The 22,444-nt window shown below is 31.7% G+C and overlaps 1 protein-coding gene across 6 annotated transcripts in view; it reads left to right on the top strand.

Moving 5' to 3' along the window:
• LOC125068082 (putative polypeptide N-acetylgalactosaminyltransferase 9) overlaps positions 1 to 22,444 on the top strand; it is a 180,270-nt gene that overhangs the window by 152,290 nt on the left and 5,536 nt on the right. For 4 of the 6 annotated variants that reach the window (XM_047677076.1, XM_047677079.1, XM_047677075.1 and 1 more), the window contains 7 exons: positions 875 to 902; positions 16,511 to 16,544; positions 17,742 to 18,385; positions 19,217 to 19,261; positions 20,874 to 21,066; positions 21,194 to 21,363; positions 22,235 to 22,399. In XM_047677076.1, coding sequence (XP_047533032.1) covers positions 18,151 to 18,385; positions 19,217 to 19,261; positions 20,874 to 21,066; positions 21,194 to 21,363; positions 22,235 to 22,399 — 808 coding nt within the window. In that variant the 5' untranslated portion in view covers positions 875 to 902; positions 16,511 to 16,544; positions 17,742 to 18,150. The remainder of the gene's footprint in view (positions 1 to 874; positions 903 to 16,510; positions 16,545 to 17,741; positions 18,386 to 19,216; positions 19,262 to 20,873; positions 21,067 to 21,193; positions 21,364 to 22,234; positions 22,400 to 22,444) is intronic. The other 2 variants (XM_047677081.1, XM_047677078.1) reach the window with 2 other exon arrangements.

The following is a 22,444-nucleotide window of genomic DNA, read 5'->3' on the forward strand; positions in this document are numbered from 1 at the left end:
GGTTGCCAAATTCGCCATTCATTAAGAGAAAATTCAAAAGTTGGCACTCGAACGCTTTTAATCGATTTTATTAAATTGAAATTCAACGATGCTTATCTATTTTGTCAAGTTTAAATACTAAAATTAATTTGAAATTGTGCTTATTAAATAAATGAGTAGTTAAGTAAAGTGTATTTATAACATTAGTTATGATTTGAGTAACATATAAATTTTGTTAGTCAGTATTTTTTTTTACTACAAAACATTAAAAATATTCCATGAAATTGTGTAACGCACAGCCCTGTTAAACTCGACGCGAACGAACCATTGAAGTACTGGTTTCTAAACGAGTTCAGTACGTCAAGGGCCTTTGCGAGATCCTTTGAGTGTTCCATGATTTTCGGCCACCTGAATTCGTAGCGATCGGGTTAAGCCGAACTTGGGTCTTTTATGTTATTAAATTACGTGTATTTGATTTTCTCGAATGACTCCCAAAAATGAAAGGATAGATTAGGTATGGGAGTATGTATGGGTAGAACGAGGTATAAAGGTTCTTCATTATGTTAACATAATTCCAGGAAAAGTTACCTCAATATATTATTTGAATACATACATATTTATTCAATTAAATAAAATTTTTAAATATTTGTTTATTTCTTATAATGAAATAAAAACAACTATACAATCATATCTGTGATGACAAGCATAGTCGCAGAATTTTCCCATTGAATCGCAATTCCGTTTTTCTACACGACAATTATTGCCTGACTCCTCTTTGTTATGATGTCAAGTATTTTCGTCTTCTTTCTAAACTGCTTTATAATTAATTGTGCAAAGTTAATATAAATATAAAATATTATATGCCCCACTGATAAATGTTTCTCATTGTTCACAGATTCAGTGACGGCAAGATAAACAGAAAGGTAAGAAGCGCTAGCTTTTGTAAATAGAAATCGTAAGAAAACACATTACCGGTCCTAATGGAAACGGAATGAAAAAATATATGCGGTAGAAAAAACCATTAAACATTTTCAATAAAGGCCGATTGATGTCATCTCATTCAGCCATTAATTCAGCTATTGTGAGTAACGTTGGACTATCGGGTGCGTTTCAATCAATTGACCGAGAGTCGCGGGTCGGACGTGTGCGGGATCAAAACTGGACTCCGGAATCATTACTTTGACCGTTATTAACGATAGTGTTGAACTTAATGGGTACGATTTGGTTTCGAGATAAATTAAATGGGACGATTACGATAAATCCGTTCCGTACGAATGTCTATCTATTAGGCATGCCACTAAAAGCATTATCCTTGTTAATAATAACTAATAAAGGATATAAAATTTTACGTTCAAAGTTTCGATAAAAACTTCGCTGAGTTTCTAAAAGCCATTTTTTCGCCATTCATTACCCAAGATCTCAACCAATATCACTCCAATACAATGTCAAAGTTGTTTGTTTTTCTTTTCTCTTCCTGTGATTGATATCACAATCGTAAGTAGACGTTAAAAGAAGTCTCTTATGTCTGTAATTAAACTCGCTCAAACTACTTTTAATTCGCAACACAGTATTGCAAAATATAAAAGTCCATATGCATATTTATACGAAAGAATTTACTTAAGTCTGGTTAAGTACCACCAACTCATATATTCTACCGCCACCATTTTATTGCTGTGATCCAGTTTGAAGGATGAGTGAGCCAGTGTAACCAAATGCACAAGGTATATAACATCTATATCGAGTCTAGGTGTTGGTGACCACTTCCCATCAGGCCGATTTGCCCGCCAGTATAATTATCTTAACCAATTTTTATATGTAAGGTCAATTTCCAGTTCATGATTTGGTTTATACAAATGCCATTTGAGTTTGGAACGATAGCATAGATTGATGTCGGACAAGGTTGCCGGCCTTTGACAGGATGACGGCGTTTATTTCATCATATTGGTATATAGTTTTATGACTTTTAAACTTAGTTTGATACGATGTGTCCGTTGACGATATTTAGTTGGAAGCTTTTAAAGTGGTCTAGTGGCCAGTATGGAAGGATACGGATCCTCAGTTAGTGGGACCAAATACCGAATCCGGCTGGTAAAAGTTGTTGGGCTATGTAGTCTTGTCTATGAAGTGCCAGTATCTTAGTTAAATACAAAAGTGTATGTGTGTGCTATTACGCAACAGAAATTTTACGAACATACGTCTGAATGTTTATTTAACGTTCTTTTCGCATGCATATGTAAAAATATTATTATTATTTATTTAGTTTTATCACTGTTTTAAACAAAATGATTGCTGGTCGGAAAAAATATCGGTGCGAGAATTTCTATGATGCAATGTTTATATTATCGATATTTTTAAGTCTATTCGACTTCAATGTCAAATTTCATCAAAATCTTAAAAGCAATTTAAGAATGAGTGACTGACAATTAAACACGCATACTTTCCCATTTGAAATACACGCTCATCGTTTATCAGCGTTTCGTGTTAAAGAGCTGATCAATATTTCCATTCACATAACATTAAGTTAATGTATTTTATCTCATAAAATAAAACATATAAAGTGAGGAACTATATTATAGTTTATCCCTGATCTCTCTCCGGTCGTGTCACGTTGCCGTCTCTACGGATTATGAGTGTGAGGGAACGGAGAGTGCAGTTTGCGCAGACACTTGCACTGTAAAGTTTTTTAAGGACATTTCAATAGTATCAATTATCATAATGTTTAAAGTTTTATTTGAATCGGATGGATACAACTTTGACATAAACTAACTAAAGAAATTTAATAATATTGTATTACAAAACTTGTCGACTGAAGTAACGTCGGAAGAAAGCTGGGATTATAAATTTTCTATTTTCGTTCACGATGTATGTAAAGGAGATTGCATGAATGCAAAATATACTCCTAGACTAGGGTTTTTTCTGAAAAGAAACTCTTAAGGAATTGAATTTTCTAAAAGTAATCATAAAGTTATATTTGTGATTATTCCACTTAAATACGGTACTTAGTTTATTATTTCATCTTTAGATTTGAACAATATTCAAGTAAATGTACTTATAAACAACCATATAATTGTATAAAGAGTTTTCTATTTATTAATATATGTTTTGTAAGTTGATTTGCTGCACATTATCGTTGCCTCAGTATTAATTCAATTTCAATTTAATGCATTAGAATGACTCATAGCTGTGATATTGATAACGATATTTTTTTTATATGTTCTTTATAATTTAAATTCAATCAATCTGCAATAACGACCTGGTTTAAATATACACGTATCACTTTTATGACACGGAGCAGGACATTGGATGCATTTTATGCCGAACGATAAAGTAGTACCCTCGAGAATACAAAGTGCATCTCTATAAAACGATGCATGATATAATAATGTATGTATGTATGTTTTTGACCAAAGTTAATACAATATATCGAAACAAATCATATACACATATATACCTCTATATTTTATAGATAATACTCGGTAACTAACTACTGTTAGGAAAAAATAATGCTTTCCATATTAAATTTATTTATTGATATAGATTTTTGAAAGATATATGTACATATATATATACACAAATATATTATATGTTTGCATATACATATGCTTTGTTTTACTGCTATTTTGCATACGTACTTACTACCTTAATTTTCTTGTGCGGCTTAAACTTTGTTAGGAGAATGCAGTAGCGCTAAGTCTACTTTTTGTGCATTTTGTGTGATAAACGGTTCGAGAGTTTGCATGTTTGATATGTGACATTAATAGTCCGATTAAACAAAATTGTCTTCACTAGTAAACCTGTTTTGTGTAAGGTTCTAGGCTAGTATTATGTAACTTCGAGCTACGACTGAGAAGCATAGCAAGCAGTAAACATAGACGTCAATCATGGTGGAAAATTACTAGTATTGAGCTATAAATGCTTGGTATATGAGTAGATATATATCTACTCATGATTTTATTTATTTAATTATGTATCTAATTCTTATCATATCTGTTTATATATTTAAATCATGTCAGATTCAATGCCAAATATCATTGAAACCTGACAGAAATTTATAACATTTAATATTAGTCAGTCAGTGTGGTCAATCAGGTAGTCAGTTGTATGCTATAGTATATGTATATTTATTATTCTAATTTTAGCATAGCAAAAATATCAAGATAAAAACAAAATTGTATTAATGCAAAGTTGATGCGAGTAACTAGTCTTGGATGTTAACAGTTTATTCCTCGAAATATAACAGCTGTTGATTTTATAAAAAAAGTCGAACAACTGTATTTATAAGCACGGTGACTATCGCAACGGTCCGCATTGAACCGTTGTACGAGGTGGTCATCTGGTTACACTGGTTTTTATAAACTATGTACAGTATCACTGGACTGATATTCTAGATGACCATCTGATGTATATATATATATATATATATTATTTGTTAAAAACAGATTGTAAAATGTATGAAACGCATTGAAATCGATAGCTTAAAATATTTTAGGTTAGGTTTGTGTGTTTATAATAAAACTCTAGCTAACATATTATGTTAAAAACTATAAACGGCATATGTTACCGTTCATAAAATTTTAGTATGTATTTAATATAATAAAATATATCCTATTTTAGAAGTGACTTTTATCAAATTAAAATTTGACGAGAATTTTAAAGCATCCTTTCAGTATCTTATTATGCGAAATTTTGCACCTCGTATCTAATCAAATCGACTTATATCGACGAAATGGATCAAGTTATACATCCTTCATGTTTGGCAAAACTGCTAATAAATATATTTGCCTTCTTGGATAAGTTTGATGGAAGGCCATCGATAGCTAATTTGTTTCCCAAGGGGCTAGGAAATAATAAAATATATTTTTTTGTTTATATAAATAAGTATTCACTGATTATTTTATTTTAACCTGTTTGTAACGATGTTATTGCAAAGATGTGTTATGACAATGTATGTATTTTAAAAAGTAACAATAAAACGGTTATTGACTTTGAACCTTGAAACAAGTGTAGATAACGTTTAGTGCATGTGACAAGAAGTATTAATGTGTACGTTGTAATAACGATTAATCGAATTTAAATTGTCGAATTAAACCCAATCGATGATTCAGTGATTCATTTGTAGCAGTCGTGATATTATCGATGTTTTTTTTTTCGGATTTTGTCGTCCCATTGGGTGATGGGAGTTAAGAAATAGAGAGCGAGAGATATGTTCTGCGTAGTTGGCTGGTCTCCCTTGAGTATGTCCAGAGGCCGAAAACGGACGGAACGATATCATCATCATTATAAAAGCGGAAGTGTTCTGATGCTCGTTATTCGCACATCGTCACACTCCAACAGCTGGATGGACATTACCAAAAAAACGTAATTCTTATATATGTATGTAATTTAAGAAAAACACTATATTGTCTATTTTGTATTGAAATTTTAATATGAAAATATGTTTAGGGAGCCAAATACAGATTAGCACCTCGTGTTTTAATAGTACTATATGATTATTTATGACGTGCGTTTAATTTTCTCGATAATAAGTATTCATTTTTATTCTATCAATTTTTTAACCGTTTAAATAGGCGAACTGGCAAACTGCCTATCATTGATAAGTAGTCCCATAGACATTGGCGCCGTAAGAATTTTTAACAATTTTTTAACTGATATGTTACGTCCCTTCTGCCTGGAGTTACATTATTTAATTATCTGATACGTCTCTCGCACCTCCTGTTGTAAATATATCTGAATATTGTCAGCATACACGTGATACACATAAGAAATTATTTTGGTTAGCAGAAGTCATAATTAATAATGTTCATATCACCTACTCAGTGATTCCCAGCAAACAATAGCAATTTGTATTGTTGTGTTCGTATTTAAAATGCGAGTGAAGCAGCTTGATTATAGCTATAATGGACATTGGATCTCCACGTGGATTGATGGTATGAAGTGGTTTATGCTAATTAAAGTAATTAGTCTTCTTATAATGCATTCAAACTCTGGACCAAAAAAATTTTTGTTACCCAGATTTTTGTGAACTCTAGTGAATATATAAGTAATACAAGTCTTTGCCCGCGTATGGTGTGCGGGGCGGAGGAACAGTCGTAAGTTTAAACATAAAAAGTATTTTAGGCCCTTCCTTGTGGTTAAACCGTATTTGATACCAAATTTCATCAAATTCAAAGTTACTCATTCATAATATTACTCTAGATACGTAATAGAAACAAAAATACGAAAAGAGGCCCCAATACGTCCGTCAAATTGATGCTTATGGAGTGTCAGTAAATTCGTGCATGAATACACCAAATATTGCCCTCCAGGGAGGAAGCGTCGTAACTCCGTACATCCGATATTGTTTGTACACTGAAAATGTATTTTGAACAAACTATTTTCCAACACGGCTTCGTGAATTTCAATAAAACATGTTTTATGTGATTACTTTTTTAGTTTACATCTGGTAACTTTAACTCTAAACCAACGATAGATGATTGTGATCATATTATTTATACTATCATAGGTCGGGTTTACAGTTTTTTAACGCTCGCGTCGCCGACAGACGTTACGCAGTCGTTTAAAAAAAAATAGAAAAAGGGTTACACGCTTCGAATATTTCGAATATAAGCATTAGATTATTCAATATAAGTACCGCGTACGTAAAATAAATTATAAAAAAAAGTGTATTTCGTTAAGATACAAAAAAAAATTATCGTACGGTACGATAACACACGGTGTACCTATAACCAACACGTCACGCATGAGATACTAATTAGTAATAACTTTCTTAACTCAGCTTAAATAAAGACGGTTTTGAATTTTAATCGTAAATATTTGCCTATATTTATATGGCATTGAATTAAATAAAATATACAGAAAAGATTTGTTAGATTTTTACGGTCGGCCGCCTGTCTGACGGCATCCTTACGAATACTTTTCTACTGAGCTTCGTTCCCGCCACGAAAAAATATTTTTAATATAAATTCCGGCTTTCCCTTTTAAATATATAGAAGCATTATATTATTTTATTTACATGTCCAAATGTAAACACAATTTCAGTAAAGAAATATATTAATCAAAATCACCCGAAAAAGTAGACCGACAAGAGATTTTAAACATTTATTATTTAAATGTATACAAAACATGAAAGCAGCTAAAGAACATACAATGAGTTTAATAGAATCGAAACGACTTAATGCGTATTCGTGATTTGATGAAGACGTAACCTTCGCTATTAAATATCTTAGCACCCGTGAAACACGATCTTTAGTCGTGACAAACCATCGGAACAGGCGAAGTAATCAATTAATAAAACTGAGATCATTGCAAAGCTCAATGTAATCCGTAACGTAGAAAGTGAAGGTGTTATAGATATAATAGAAATATGAGTTGGAGAAAACTATAACGTTAACATATGTATGAATGCGTTATTTATTGCGTCCCTTCCCACATATTATAAAACTGGTCCACTGTCCAAAGGTTCCCTGGAAGAGATAAAACAGCTCATTTTACACAATGCATCTATGTACATTCGGACTATATTTTATGTAACCATGTAACTTATATATTTTATCATTTAAAGTGCAATAAAGAATTCTTTAACAAAAATAGTTGTACTTTTTTGATTTTTCTTTTATATATCATAGCGGCTGTATTGTTACGTGGCGCTTTATCCTTTTCTTTCATCTGTCAGTTTACTGATAAATAATAGAAAGAGAGTGATGTCTGTTTAACTATTTACACTAAAACTTTTAAGGTCGTATTTCAATAATGAGTAGACTTAGATCCTGTTTCATAATTTGATGTGTATAATTATTATAAAGGCAAAATTTTATTATTTCGACTCTAAACTACGTTAAATCAAGACTGGCCTTAAATAATAATTATCCGAAATAAGTATTCGATTCGTGTTTTTGTTGCATCAATTAAGATTTATTTCCTACCACTTATTTTTTTTTCTATTTGTGACGTCAAGGTTAAATACTGCTACAATTCTCAATAATATGCGTTGTTAATCATTCATCGAAGATGATCTCATGTTTTTACCTTAATGTGCTTACATCATTAAATTTATTTACCAATAACATTTAGATCTTGAACTATACGATCACTAGTATTAATATGATATATACTAGTCAGAATAATAAAAAGCAATCGAGTTTTATGCGAAGGAATTCTCAGAGGAAGTTGCGTCGAAGTTCACGTACAACCATCAGTCCTGCATCTTATCTCTTTTTGGTCGGAATGCTATCCCACCCAACTAAAACAGTAATAAAATACCGAGTGCACTTGTATTTGTACACACATGTTTAAACAAAGATAACTCCTGTGCAGATCTAGCTTTGAGATTGGCCGTCTCGTTTGATATTCGACTTGTTTATATCTATATTTATACTTATCAATAAATTGTAGGCATAATAAATTTAGCCGTACATATTTTCATGTATGTACATAAAGATTAAGTAAGGCCGTGCTCGTACGTTAATTTAAGAGAGTAATCTATGGCGGGCAGTAATTGGTTTAAGCTAGGAGCACATTTTTTCGTTAATTAGTCTGTCTGATCTCGCGATACTTGAAAATCACTATAGATTTTAGTAAAACGCGAACAAAACTCGAAGAGATTAAAGCTTTTATTACCTTTTGACTAAACAAAAGGTTAAAAAAAATTAAAACTACTTTTAAAATTTATATTGAATCCAAACTTTATTATGAAATGCAGCTAAACCACAGCATTCATAAATAGTAAACATAATTAAACATAATAACCTGTGTTGCAAAATATCCTTTATGTTATATGCAGGAATGTACATTTATATAACCATTGAGTTGTGTGTGACGTAAATTCCGATCCATAAACTTGGTCTCATATCTTCAAATAGAATTGAGAAGGCAGGTTTTTTTATTCACAATGGTGAGAATTTATACGTAACGACTTTTATTAAAAATTTCTTAAGAGCGAAACGAATAAATTAACACTTTAAATATTCTTAACTGTCTATAAAATATTTAGATAAACGAGTGCCCCGTCCCGACTTCGTCCGGGTAAAATAAAACAGTTACATACACACAATGCATACGAACAGAAGAGTTACATTTGAATATTATATTTACAGCATACGTATGTCAGTGTCGAGATTTAATGTAATTTGAAATTATAATAATTTTATATTTTTTTATAGTATTTATTGAAAAAAATAAAACGATTTGATATAAAAAGAATGAATTGCAATGAATAAGTTTCATATTCATTTCAATGGTTCAACCCAAGGTTTGGGTACGAGCAGTAACTTTGAACACAGATAATATTAAATTAAAAAACTGTTACGAACTGTCTCGTACGTACAAAGTGGTAAGGGATTCACAAAAGTAATAAAAATATCATCGTCGAAGTAAAATTTTATTGTATAATTATCAAGGCGGATGAAATATTATGATACACAATTATGCCTTGAAAACAATACCGGTCTCTGCTTCCACTGACGGTATTAATTACTGCCGTTGCAAGGGCTGCGTCCATGTGCAGAAAATGTAATATTTTTATTATAGGATCTATCTGGTAAAACATTTCACCTAAATATCTTTAGATCTAAATTATTCGTATAAATGTATATAAAAGGACAAATGAAAGTGTATTTCTTGGTAATCATTTTAGAAAAATGTTTTTTTTTTTCGTATTAAACCAAGAGTTTTATAATATAATTTAATCTGCTTAGTCTTATTCATTAATATAAAAAATAATTAGTATAATAAGAACATAAATAATCCCGCTCTCCTGCAATTAGAAGGATTTAGAGCTTACATCAACAATGCTCCGTTTCAAGTTGGTTGATATACACGTGTTATATTTTAATGATAATAAAATACAAATGTTCCAAAACATATAACTGATGTAGCTCAATTTATCTACGACCACATCGGATGTAATGTGTGTATTAACCCCTTTCATTTAGTGTCGGCTCAATTAAGCACTGCGAATGAGCAGCGATACGCCGAAGCAAAGTTGTGGTCTCATTAAACGATTCAATCCAGTCAATGATGGCGTTTTAAGCACGCTGTATAAATACCACAGTTTTATGTGATTGCGATTGTATTTTTTTTTAATGCATTCACATTAAGTTTGCAACGAAATTAAACTGTGTTGCAGTTGGATTGTTATGTCGTGTGTTGATGTAGCTTATTGTATAGATGATGACGCATCTTTAGAATGAAACGATCGTCTCCAGGTCGTTTCAAATAACAATATATTTACATTTTAAACAATATATATATATATATATCTATCTACTATACTATACTGTACTATATATATATCGAAAAACAAAAACTCCCGCTGAGATTCTTTTGCCGGTTGTTCTGAGGTCTGAGATGTTTTATTGTCGCCTGCGTTTTAGGGATTAGGCATAGAATAGTAGCCTATGTCCTTCCTTGGGGTTCAAGCTTACTTACAGATTTCATCAAATCCTGTGTATGGGCTGGGAAAGAGCAACAGACAGACAGACAGTAACTATGTCGCATTTATAATATTTGTTTAGATTAAGTAACAGCCTGTTAAAGTCCCACTACTGGGCAAGGGCAAGAAAGCAAAGGCTTTTAAGAAGACTTGGTGCTTACTCCACTGCAACTGATGTTTATGCAAACATAGTATTCCATTTAAATACCTGAAAATCCACCAATCCGTTCTGCTATAGTGCGGATTCATATAAATCTCTAATTTAAAAATAAATATTCTACTTGATGGGATAACCATCACTGCTCAACGAAAGACAATGTCTATAGTTAGTTCATTGTTAACTTCGTAAGTTCCGCCCATCGCTTAACTTCGGCAGTACTACAGCAAAATGTTTTAAATAAAAGAATTTGTTTTAATGGACCATATGTCATAGGTAGAAGCTACCAGTTCACATATTAAAAACTCAACTGAGTAATATTCATCTGAAGATCCTCAGAAGATTTTTCAAGTGAAAGTACTGATATGAAAACGTTATACCACGCCTGCCATATAGCACTTTTGTGCAGCAAACAAAGCTGAACCATTTTTTATTATTCGTGGACTCGATATTAAGTTTGCAAATGAAAAGAGCTGGAAGCCAAGTAATTTAAGTCGCGTCAAAGCCAGTTCTCTGCAGGACATTTATTAGCTACGTAATATTTTTAGTTTATGGCCTTATAACCATCGAGATTCTTGTAAAAATCGGCCGCAGGCGTTCTCTTGCGAGTTTATGATTTCATTGCGAAGAAATTATTTTATGATTACACACCATACTGTAATTGCTTTGATATGTTGTTGGTATAACAAGTCTTTTTTCTTTTTTCTCTTAGTTACTGGTCCACCGGATGATACCTAATTAGACTCGTACGTCCATAGACATTGAATTTATAAAAAATACGAGTATAAAATATTATTTACACCGATAATGAGCCTTCAACCATGGGGTCCTAGATGCTATGTCCCATGTGGGGGTAATAGCACTGAGTCACTTATCCTTGAAGCTAAAAACAACTAGTGCTATCTATTATATATTTCGTGTTATCTTAAATAAACATAACTTTTAACCGTTTTATGTATCGGTTCTTAAAGGCTTTAAGGTGTGTAAAATATCCTATCGCTGGTATCATATCACCCAATATTAATATTGTTTTTATAAGTGAAATACATTGCAGGTTTATGAGCATTCGTAACTTAATCACACGTTTAATTAAAACTAACTTTCTAAAGCTAACGATATTGTATCGAGCTCATATTATTCGTATTATAATCGAATTAATGTTCCCGTTTCAATTGCATTAATCAGTCGTTAATTGATCATGGCGTGCGTTCACGCCATTCAATGAGCGACTGAGATTATTATTGACTTATTAACTATCATTCAGTCAATCCTATAATTATCTAATGAAAGAGCTATTCATATAATTGATAAAAGCGTTTACTGATTGAATACTATGAAAACATTAATTGTATTTTCTCCTATGTTCAATAATATTACTTGTATAATATTGATAGCCGTCTTCGTGATTGACCTTTCGGTCAGAAAATTTGTCACACATAGGTAGATATTAATTCATGGAGAATATTTTTACACTCTCTAGTTTATAGTGTTGCAGCATATCAACTTATCGCCGTGACAATCGGTATAAGGCAACCCACCTCCAGGTGTTGTAGATGTCTAAGTGCACTATCCATCAGGTAAGCCTCCTGCTCGTTTGCTACACATGCCATAAAAATTGATACGCTTATATATATACGTAGTTCTATATATAAATATAATATAATAATAATATATAACACTTTTTGCATTTTTTCATTGTGAATTACTATTAGAGGACTATCAAGAAAATGTGTGCTTTTGTTTAAATTAAAAATTTATCGTTTTAAAACATAACTTCTGGTGAAATATGCAAATATCACACAATTCTATTTAAATCGACTATTAATATAGCGTAGTGAAAACTACACTGTTGGCATTCTCTAAATACATTTTCAAATGATAGGTGTATAGAAGTTTATAAAAAGTGTTGCAAAAAGTCATTGCATTTGTATCATGCAAGGACGGGTTTAATACCTCACAAATGTCATTAGCAGAATACTCGGGGGGAGGGAAGCGGGGCGGTCGGCGACCTTTCGTTTTACCTTGCAGTTCGCATTCTAGTTTGTGTGTGCGATATATTATCTGTGCTGTGCGGCTTAGGTTACATGAAATTTATTGCGATGTATTTCTTTACGTGAAATGATTTTTATAGGCGAAATGAGCTATTGCTTTGACGTGCAATTTGTCTGTTTTCTTGCTTTATTTTAATGTATTTCTGTTAACTATATTAAAGGTATAGATATGGTACGGTTACTAAGAATATCTATTTATGACGATTCTATAATTGATTATAATAAGAGCTACATATAAAAAGGAAATTAATATCGTTTCAATATAACTGTCTCATAATAAATTGTATACAGTTGACAATGAAATAATTAATCGGATTACTAGTCAGGGAATCGATAGCTCTTAGGTATCGAACTAATGGAATTACACGATTCCGACCCCGCACGCCCAATTACCGGGGATTCTGCGGGTGTGCTGTTACAGATGACCAACATTAAACCAGGTACAATCGACCAATGAGGATTGAGCCGTTCTGATATATCGATAAGAATTTTGAATTATTTGGTCATATCATTTATATGGTAAGAGGTAAAATTTATTATGATTCGTTTTTTGTTTATTTTTATCTTGATCTATGTACACGTATCGGTTTCGTATAAGTAGATAAGGAACGTTACGTTATATTACGTACAATGTTTATATTGAATGACAAATATACAAATAAATGTACTAGTTTTTTTTTGGGTCAGGACCTTCGCTGGCACACGCAGAACACTTCGCCAAAGTTTCATCAAAATTGGATAAATGATTGAGGAACACATAGAGAATATGTGAATATTTACTTTTATTTATTAAGAAGATCTAGTTTGCCATTTGTAGCTAATGACCTGAGGAGTTGGATCAAATTGCAGCTCAACAGTTAAATAGTTAAGCATTTGCGGATTAAAATGGTAACACAAGCTTCGATGCTATTTAGAATTACATCGCACTAACACATGCACATGTCTTGTTGTAAAGTTACTACCATTAAATGTTTTATACTTTTGGGGAGAAGTTTCATTCGATAAATAAAGACTTCCTTAGGGTGTTATTCATCACGAGGTTAATTATAAAAACATATATTTACATGAAAAACTCATTGGTGTATTGAACCCACAATCGTTGCTTAAGATTCTCGTTTTCTATCTATCTCGACTCAGCTATTAAAATGCCACAATACAATACAACACTCAAACTCTTTGGTCTACTCGCGTTTCATAGTCTTATTTCTATTTTAAGGCAATTGTTTATCTTTATTTTCGTAACACAATAATTGTATAATACAACACACTAAAATGTATTATTCTAATAAGTGAAAATTTAAGGTAAACAAATGTCTACTAATCAAGACATACATGTAAGATATTAAATAACTTCTGAAAGGCATTTATGAAAAGTTCTTTTATAACTTCCAGCGCGTATTGTTCTAAATTCGTCTGAAATTTCACTGTTAAGAATTTAATATTATATCAGGATATTTATTCATTTTCCATTGTTATAGGAGAAAATAATACAAACGTAAATTGATACAAACTTAATTAGATATAATTTTATTTAAATACCTAATATATTGGCTTTTTATGTTAGTAGGCTTACAATTTTTTCATGTTATATCGTCAAAATTCACAAAGTTAAGGCATACCTTAACACTCGGCAATTATCCTATCACTAAAAACTAATACTTTGTAATGCTGTGTTCTCGTGTTTGAGCTAGAGTGATTGCGGGATCCAGAAACGTAACAGCTTAAGTTTCAGCGTTGTAGGGAACGACGACAAACGGCATTTTGCATTCTTAATGCTCTTGGCAAGATATGGCCAAATAGTATTCGGATACTCTTTCTTAAATATTCTCAGCCAGCCTTATACGTTACGCTCAGGATTCTCATAAGTTACTTATCAAGGAATGCTTCTTAAAATATTAGGTTCATTCACAAAGGAGGAAAGGAAAGGAGAAGAAGAAAGAAAAGAAGTGAAGACTAGACTAATATCTAACTTATTATAAGAGTCTGTTCTGCTTTTATTCAGATTAGTTTTTTCTAAATAAACAATGTCGTCATACTCATTGTAATTAGTTACTTTCTTCTAAAAATTTGCAAAACTATTGATTATCATACGACCAGGTGTTTCGTCTCCGTCTGAGTCTTTAATTCAGAAAGTTGTAATGAAATGCAAACAGTTCGCAGTGTGTTAACTAGGATTTTATAAATAGTAATACATTTCCACTTACTGCAGTTTCGAAGCAGTAATGGAAGTGTACTTCACAACAATAATATCAAGAGACCGAAGTTTATTCCAACTTCATTGTGCATTAACTTCTGCTGCGGATAAATTTTAAATGAATTCACCGAGGAGTAATTTGGTATTTTTCTTGTTTTTGAATTAAATTAAAGTTTTGCAAAGATCTTTATTAAATATGTATTATCATTAAATTAAAAAGATATTACCGATTTCAGAAAACTTTTACGCTATTTCATCTGAGATAATGAATTTGTCAGTAATCTTTTTAACATTTAAAATAACACATCTTGTAAATGTTAATCAAATGGGCAAGGTCTTCGTCTGATTTGTTGTTTCTATAGCTAATCTATCTCTAAGCTTCACTAAATATTTGCTGTTAAATAATATTAGCTTAAGAATTTCTCATCCATTATCATCAGCCTGGATAGGTGAACTTTTTTAAACATAAGCGTCACACACGGCACGCTACTAACTCCGATTGCTGATTCTTCTTTTTCAACCGTCAGCAGTCATTTTGAGATCTTGCTCAAGTTCGCTGTGATATTTATTGTTATTTCTCTCCTTTCATATTTTCTGATGATAACGTCCATTACATCTCTGGTCTGGTTAAAAGCTTTGTATTTTACAATGAACGTAATAAATGTCAATTTCTAATAATTAATGAGCCTTATTGGTCGTTAAAAACTTGAAAATAAATCACTCTAAATTTAAAATGCGATGGGCCCAAAGCTTAATGTCTGAACAAATTTTTAATTATACAGATAGGAAATTTATCAATGATAACAAATATTTTTATTGAATTATTCCAGCTATCCATCCCGATATGGAACGGGTAAAATAAAGATTTTTTACATTCGCTATTCGTATGTAATTTGTTAATGCATTGTGCAACACACACAATGTACTTTTTCACGCGTTTATTTTAATATCTCGAAATATTTTTTAACTGGTTCGAATAGGAAAGTTTAAAAGGCATTTTTTATTCATATGAAACTATTAACATTAATTTTTTTTTGATACGGATATTATCCGTATAAATATTAATTTGGTGACAGTTAAATAAAACTGAAGCTGTCTGTATTTTACTTTATTCAATTAATCTGGTTTTTAATATACTTAAACTGAATTATTTTCTGAACAAATATACGTTTAATATCCGTGATAATATATATTTGTTTTTTAACTAGCCACTAATCCCGACTTCGCAAGTTGAGAATAACGGTAGAATATTGATATTAAAAGACGAACATACAAAAGATATCTTGTAATTTGAACTTTTATATTTTTATTTCTTTCTTCACTGACTTGCGTCTGTTGTACCTTTTTTCATCTGTACCCTTCGTCTAATTGTTTTAATTACAGTTTTAATTTATAAAGTAGAGGTTACACCCCAAGATCTACATTGTCGTATTTGGTAGTTCAAAATATTCAATTAAAGGTAATATCAGACTTTGAACTCGCCAAATATTTTCGAAAAACGTGATAAATTTGTTTACTCATTTCCACAATTGTGAAGGGTGTTACGCGAAGGGCGTAAACGTTTTAATCTGTTAACGGGTCATTCGGTTCTTCGGTTAAATGCTATTTACGTTTTAATCGATATCGTATAGATTTGATCAAATTTATCGCCTTTAGGCTGTACATGTGTGATACTCAAGATTGTCTTCTTTTTGTTCCAGATACTTCGTTGAAGTCACTTGTGTTTCCAGTCCTGTAAGTTATCTTATATTACTATTAGTATACTCGACAAAATAAAACGAATATTTCGGTTTTATCAATCTTCAGATTTCTCATTTTTAAGATATCTAATTATGCTTAAGATATTTTCCCTTACTTATTGATAAAGTTGGTCTGCCTACTAATTGATTTTACATTTTTAAATTGACATTTACGTTAAGTATATCTTTCTGGACGATTTTATCCACTTTGGCATCAGGAAGGTAAAACTCCACCATTAAATTGCTGAAACAAACAATAGAGCAGGACAAAAATATTGTTATCTGTCGAATTAACACTGTCTATCTTATTATCGGAAGATTGAGCAATTGCGACCAAAAATTCATTGTATGAATTTCACTTAGCAAAATAATTAACACGCCAAGATGAAACTTTGTTTGGCGAGTTAATTATATTCATTTTAATAAAAAACTGACATATATAAGTAAAAACCTTTAATGTGAGGAATATAAACATATGTTTTATTTTTATAAATTAGATCAACTTCAGTACAATCAACTTTCATATCATGATCTAATAAATTTAATGAATAAATATAATACATACATAAATTTAATCAAAACAACCAAAACATTTGAGATCGTTTAAACAATTTCCTACGACGTGAATAGAATGATAAGGGCTTGTTGTATACTTAAGATGCGAAACGTGATTTCACGAAAGATAAATATTTGAATCTAATCAAAAAATATATTTATAAATTTCATATTTAAAATAAAATTTCAGCCAAACTATAGGACCTATTATATTTTACAAACTCGGCTAAGAATAATATATAATTTCAATACATGCTATTACAGGAATCGTGTAGTTTTAGCAGAATTCCGATTTTACTTCGAAATAGAAGAAGGTTATTGGTAAAATGTTACGCGTTATTCGATGTACTCCTTCGTGGATTAAGGGATGATTTTGATGATTATTTTCTAAGATTCCATCTAAATTTGTAGAGTAATCGTCACTTCTATAGAAATACTATTACACTCGTAACAAAGCAGTAATGTGTATGTAGGACATAATAAACAAACATTAAAGATTATTTTTTGTTTACTATTTAGTGTAAATATATATTTTTTTAATAAATAAAATAATACTTATCCCTTAGCTTTATTCGTTTTTGTAACTTCCTCTCTTTCATACATGAGTAATTTTGAATATGTTTTTCTTTTTTTACAGAATCAATCATCATGATGAACGAAGAATTAAAGCATAAAAAGTTTCAGAAATGACTCAAAAAACAAGAAAGAAACTCATTTGTCAGGGCTACCTGAAGGAAGACTTATAGCCTTTAGGCTGCTTATTATGCTTTAGCATGTAGAAAGATTTAATTGATACTACATATCTCCGTATCGAAGGACATATCTTGAATTATATCACAGACAAGCCAATGTCAAACATATCTCATCAATTGATGCTAGTCACCTATTTGTGATTATAGATAGTGTTAAAATTTTTGCTCAAATTTTACGTAAACTATTTTCTATCATAAACTTAGATTGTATCTATATTACAAATAAAATAAAAAATATTTTAGAAATAATAAAAAGAAAAGTTATTGATGATATAAACGCTAGAGAAACATAAGATGAAATATTACACCATGTTTTTTTTAAGAAGAAGGACTTTGATATTGAAAGCTGTTCTGATTCTGACAGCTTTGTGGTTTATGGTTGCGTTACTGACCACAAACGGTGGCACAAGGAACGCTATCGGTGCTCCACCGATCGAATACGAAGATGCAGAGGCGAAACCGCTAAAAATGGCTAAGCCTACGTCAACGAAAAAGAAAAGCGAGTCGTATGGAAACAACTTATCTGACGGTAAGCGTTTTGCACAACATTTTTTTTTAAATTGCACGAGCTTTAATGGTGTAGGTTACTTGGTGAAACATTTGAAAAATAACGCATCCAACACAAATCATCCGATAATACGTAACTAATCACTATTTGTTGACGTCGCACTAATTGTTTTTTTTTACAATTTTAAGAGCATGTGTCGTCAATCAAATCACCCTTTTATTTTACAACATTTCATGTGATAATATTTAATGACTAAAATTAATAGGATATTTTATGTTTAAATTTATTTAATTACTATAAATTTCACCTCCTGTGCCATCTCGCTAAGCTTTATCGTCTATCACGATTTTATGACCGCTCTAAATCACGAGTCCATTAGTTCTCTCGCTAGTATTGTCCCGAGTTCCTTAGAAACTCAACTTGCTGCGATTGTCTCTCCGCTTGCCCACGCAATAGAAATGGTAATGAGGGAAGACGTTACAGAGTCGAATGAATGTAAAATGAAACTATCCCAAGAGCTTTGTACTATTTCACTGCCTCTCGGAATTTCGTATTCTTATTTGCACTAATTCGGTTTCCTTTACAAGAACGATCACTTAAACATTATTACTGCTTTTAAATTAAGTTTCTTTTTGAATTTAGAATCAGAATTCTTTTTTTTTTAAATCAGATTTCCCTAATTTATACAATGAATAAATATGCTGGAAGCGTCATATCGACCTCTTTAAATAAAATTCTTTAGACGATTATTTTGAAATAGGATATTACAGAGGTGTTGTGGCAGATGTCCAGCATATACGTTGTTTTGGTCCATGTAGATAATGCATGATAATATTCCTTTATCAACTACAGCACCGACGCGAGTCGACTGGATGGGTCGGATCGCAGGCAAAGAAGGTAATACTAATTGCTTTATGCTTTCTTTGTACATATTATGCTATTTATATTTGTGATTGTAAATTGTTTGTAAATAATGTCCTTTTTAAATAAAATAATGGTAATGATAATATTAATAAAAAATAATTTATATGCTTAGTTTCATTATTTTGGTAATTATTAAGAATCGCGCCTTCACCTACAATGTTTTGGCATATTATCTTTTTGAGAGTAAACAATGTATATTTTTAAAACTAGTTTAGAAGCTAGGTTTCACTGGGTGGTAGGGTTTTGTGCCAGCCCGTCTGAGTGGTATCCACTCAACATATGTTCTGCCGCCAAACTGTAATACTTAGTTATTATTGTGTTCGGTTTGAAGGATGAGTGAGCCAGAGTAGGCACAAGGGACATAACTTCTTGGCTCCCAAGGTTGGCGGTACATTGGTGATAAGTATGATCTGTCAACCTTTATCATTACAATTAAGAACATTCCTGCCTACCCAGATAGGATTTCAACCACCCTTTCATCACATAGTACCGTAGTAGTTACTGTCAAACAGCAATACTTAGTACTTAGTGTTGTTTTCCGGTTTGAAAGGTGAGTGAGGCAGTGCTACTACACTCACATTAGATATAACATCTTAGTTCCAAAGTTTGCCCGTCCGGAAACCTATTATTTTATATAAAGGATAAATAAAATTTTATAAATTAACTTTGAGAACATATTTATCGCGACACCGCGTATACTAAACTCAATTCGCATTTTTTTACATTGATGAATATGTGCAATACTAAATAATGATCTTTATTTTTTCTTCCAATAATAGTTATTTTATTTGAGTTACTTTTATTTCATATTCTGTACTGTGTAATTTATGTGTATAAATCGTAAATATAGCTATAAAAGCAACACTGGTAATTTTCTATGGAAAGCAAAACATCTTTAATGACATAAATTCCCAGCACTTAAACGCATGTTATTTTTAACATTGGCTTAGAGAAATATTTTACACGTATCGGATGTGACATGCCTACGTTTTATGTCCGATTGAGATCTAAATAGTATTGCGTTCTCTCGGTAATATAAATCAGTAAGACTGTTATATTGAAGAAAATCAGTAGAATATCATGTATCTTTGAAACAGATATATTCACATTATTATATTTTTAAAAATATTTATAATGTGTAAATTATTTATATAACTCAGTAGTGTCATAGGTACTACAAAATAAATAAAACAAACGAGCCAACTTTATTTTCTTGGTTTGCGTGAAAACTAAGCTTGACCTTCTAGTCAAAGTCAAACGCCATACTAATTTACTAGTGTGCATGAACTTAGTGGCCAACCGTTGGCCACTATTTTTTTCGATACGTGTTTCGACTGTCTATCTAGACATTTTATTATTCAAAGTTGTAATGTGGCTTATGGTATTAATTATTTCACGTTATAAAACTGAATAAAATTAAACAATGAAAAGAGTAAAACGGGGACAGTATTCGATAGAAATATTAATCTTTTTTAAAAGAATCGAAATTGAAAATTCACTTTTAGTCGCATTAATCTACTAGAATCTATCAACAACGTCAAACGTAAACAAGCAAAAAGACTTATTAATCGATTCTATCCTGCAGGGCTCGGCGTAATTGCCGCCCCCGGTTCGGACAACGCACCGGGCGAACTCGGCAAACCGGTCGTTTTGCCAACGAATATGAGCGACGATGCGAAGCTGGCGGTATCGGAGGGTTGGAAAAAGAACGCTTTCAATCAGTACGTGAGCGACTTGATATCGATTAGGCGGAAGTTACCCGACCCCAGAGATGAATGGTGAGATATGGATCTGATGTCAGATACGCACACGACACTGATTGTTTCCATTTCTATGAATAACTTTTGTACATTTGTCGTCAATTTTTTTTTTTCGGTTTTATATTTATTGATCAATCTTCAATAGGTGTAAGCAACCTGGACGCTACTTGGAAGATCTTCCACAAACGTCGGTAGTTATATGCTTCCACAATGAAGCTTGGTCAGTGTTACTTCGAACCGTTCATTCGGTCATTGACAGATCACCAGCTCATTTGATTAAGGAGATTGTACTCGTCGATGATTTTTCAGATATGCGTAAGTATCATATACTGCTAAAATTATTTACTCTATATTTTTCTCTGTATAAACTAGTTAAATATTTTATTTGTATGCATGTATTAAATATTTAACTACGTTCCAAGAAAAGACCATAAGTACTGAGTTGGACGTGGAAAGTGATATCAATTAAAATTCTATTTTATATTTGAATGGAAATTAATTTCAAATTAAAGTCAAAACATATGACATACGAATTCTCCGTATCACTAAAATTAAAATAATACATTGAATGTCGCATTTCGGAGGATCGTTATATTTGTTTAGGCAATTGGAATGACATATAGCATTAAAATACGTTTCATTAGATTTTACTAGAGCAAGTTAGGAGAGTGGCTATTATTGTTTCAAAATGTTGAATGATTGTTGGAAGCAATAATAGTGCAATACTACGAGATATAACAATTAACTTGGACGGTAAAGTCTCGAGATTTATAATCATACTTAATTTATTAAACGTTTTAAAAATAGACGTTATTTACGTCCGTATTACGTGTATTGGTCTAATTGGCAAAAAATAATAATCATTAAACACACCATGTGGTGCCGGGCAGTAAGATAGAACCTCTTTCCGGAAAATTCGCCAATGGCAACGATTGGAGCATTCCATTAGATGGGTAGCATCTCTTTGTGTATTTATATCAATACCGCCATCACCAACTCGCAATCTATAAATATTAAAGCCAACCTTTTATGTGACTTAGGGCTAAAAGATAAATGTATGTCAATTCTATTTAAAAAAAAACTTTTAATATATCACGTGTTATTTAATTTGATAAGTAGTTTCAAGAGAGCACTTTATGTATTTAAGCTATTTTTCTTCTGTACAAGTAAAGAGTTTTCGTTTCAGCGCACTTGATGCAACAGCTAGACGATTATATGTCGTCACTTCCTAAAGTGAGGATAGTTCGTGCAACTCGACGCGAAGGCCTTATTAGAGCCAGACTTCTGGGAGCTCGATATGTCACCGCGCCTGTTCTAACGTACCTCGACAGCCACTGCGAGTGCACGGAGGGTGAGTGGAATTTTAATGATATCGACATTTTATATGAGAATCTTA

This window comes from Vanessa atalanta, chromosome 13, assembly GCF_905147765.1.
Source record: "Vanessa atalanta chromosome 13, ilVanAtal1.2, whole genome shotgun sequence".
Lineage (NCBI taxonomy): Eukaryota > Metazoa > Arthropoda > Insecta > Lepidoptera > Nymphalidae > Vanessa > Vanessa atalanta.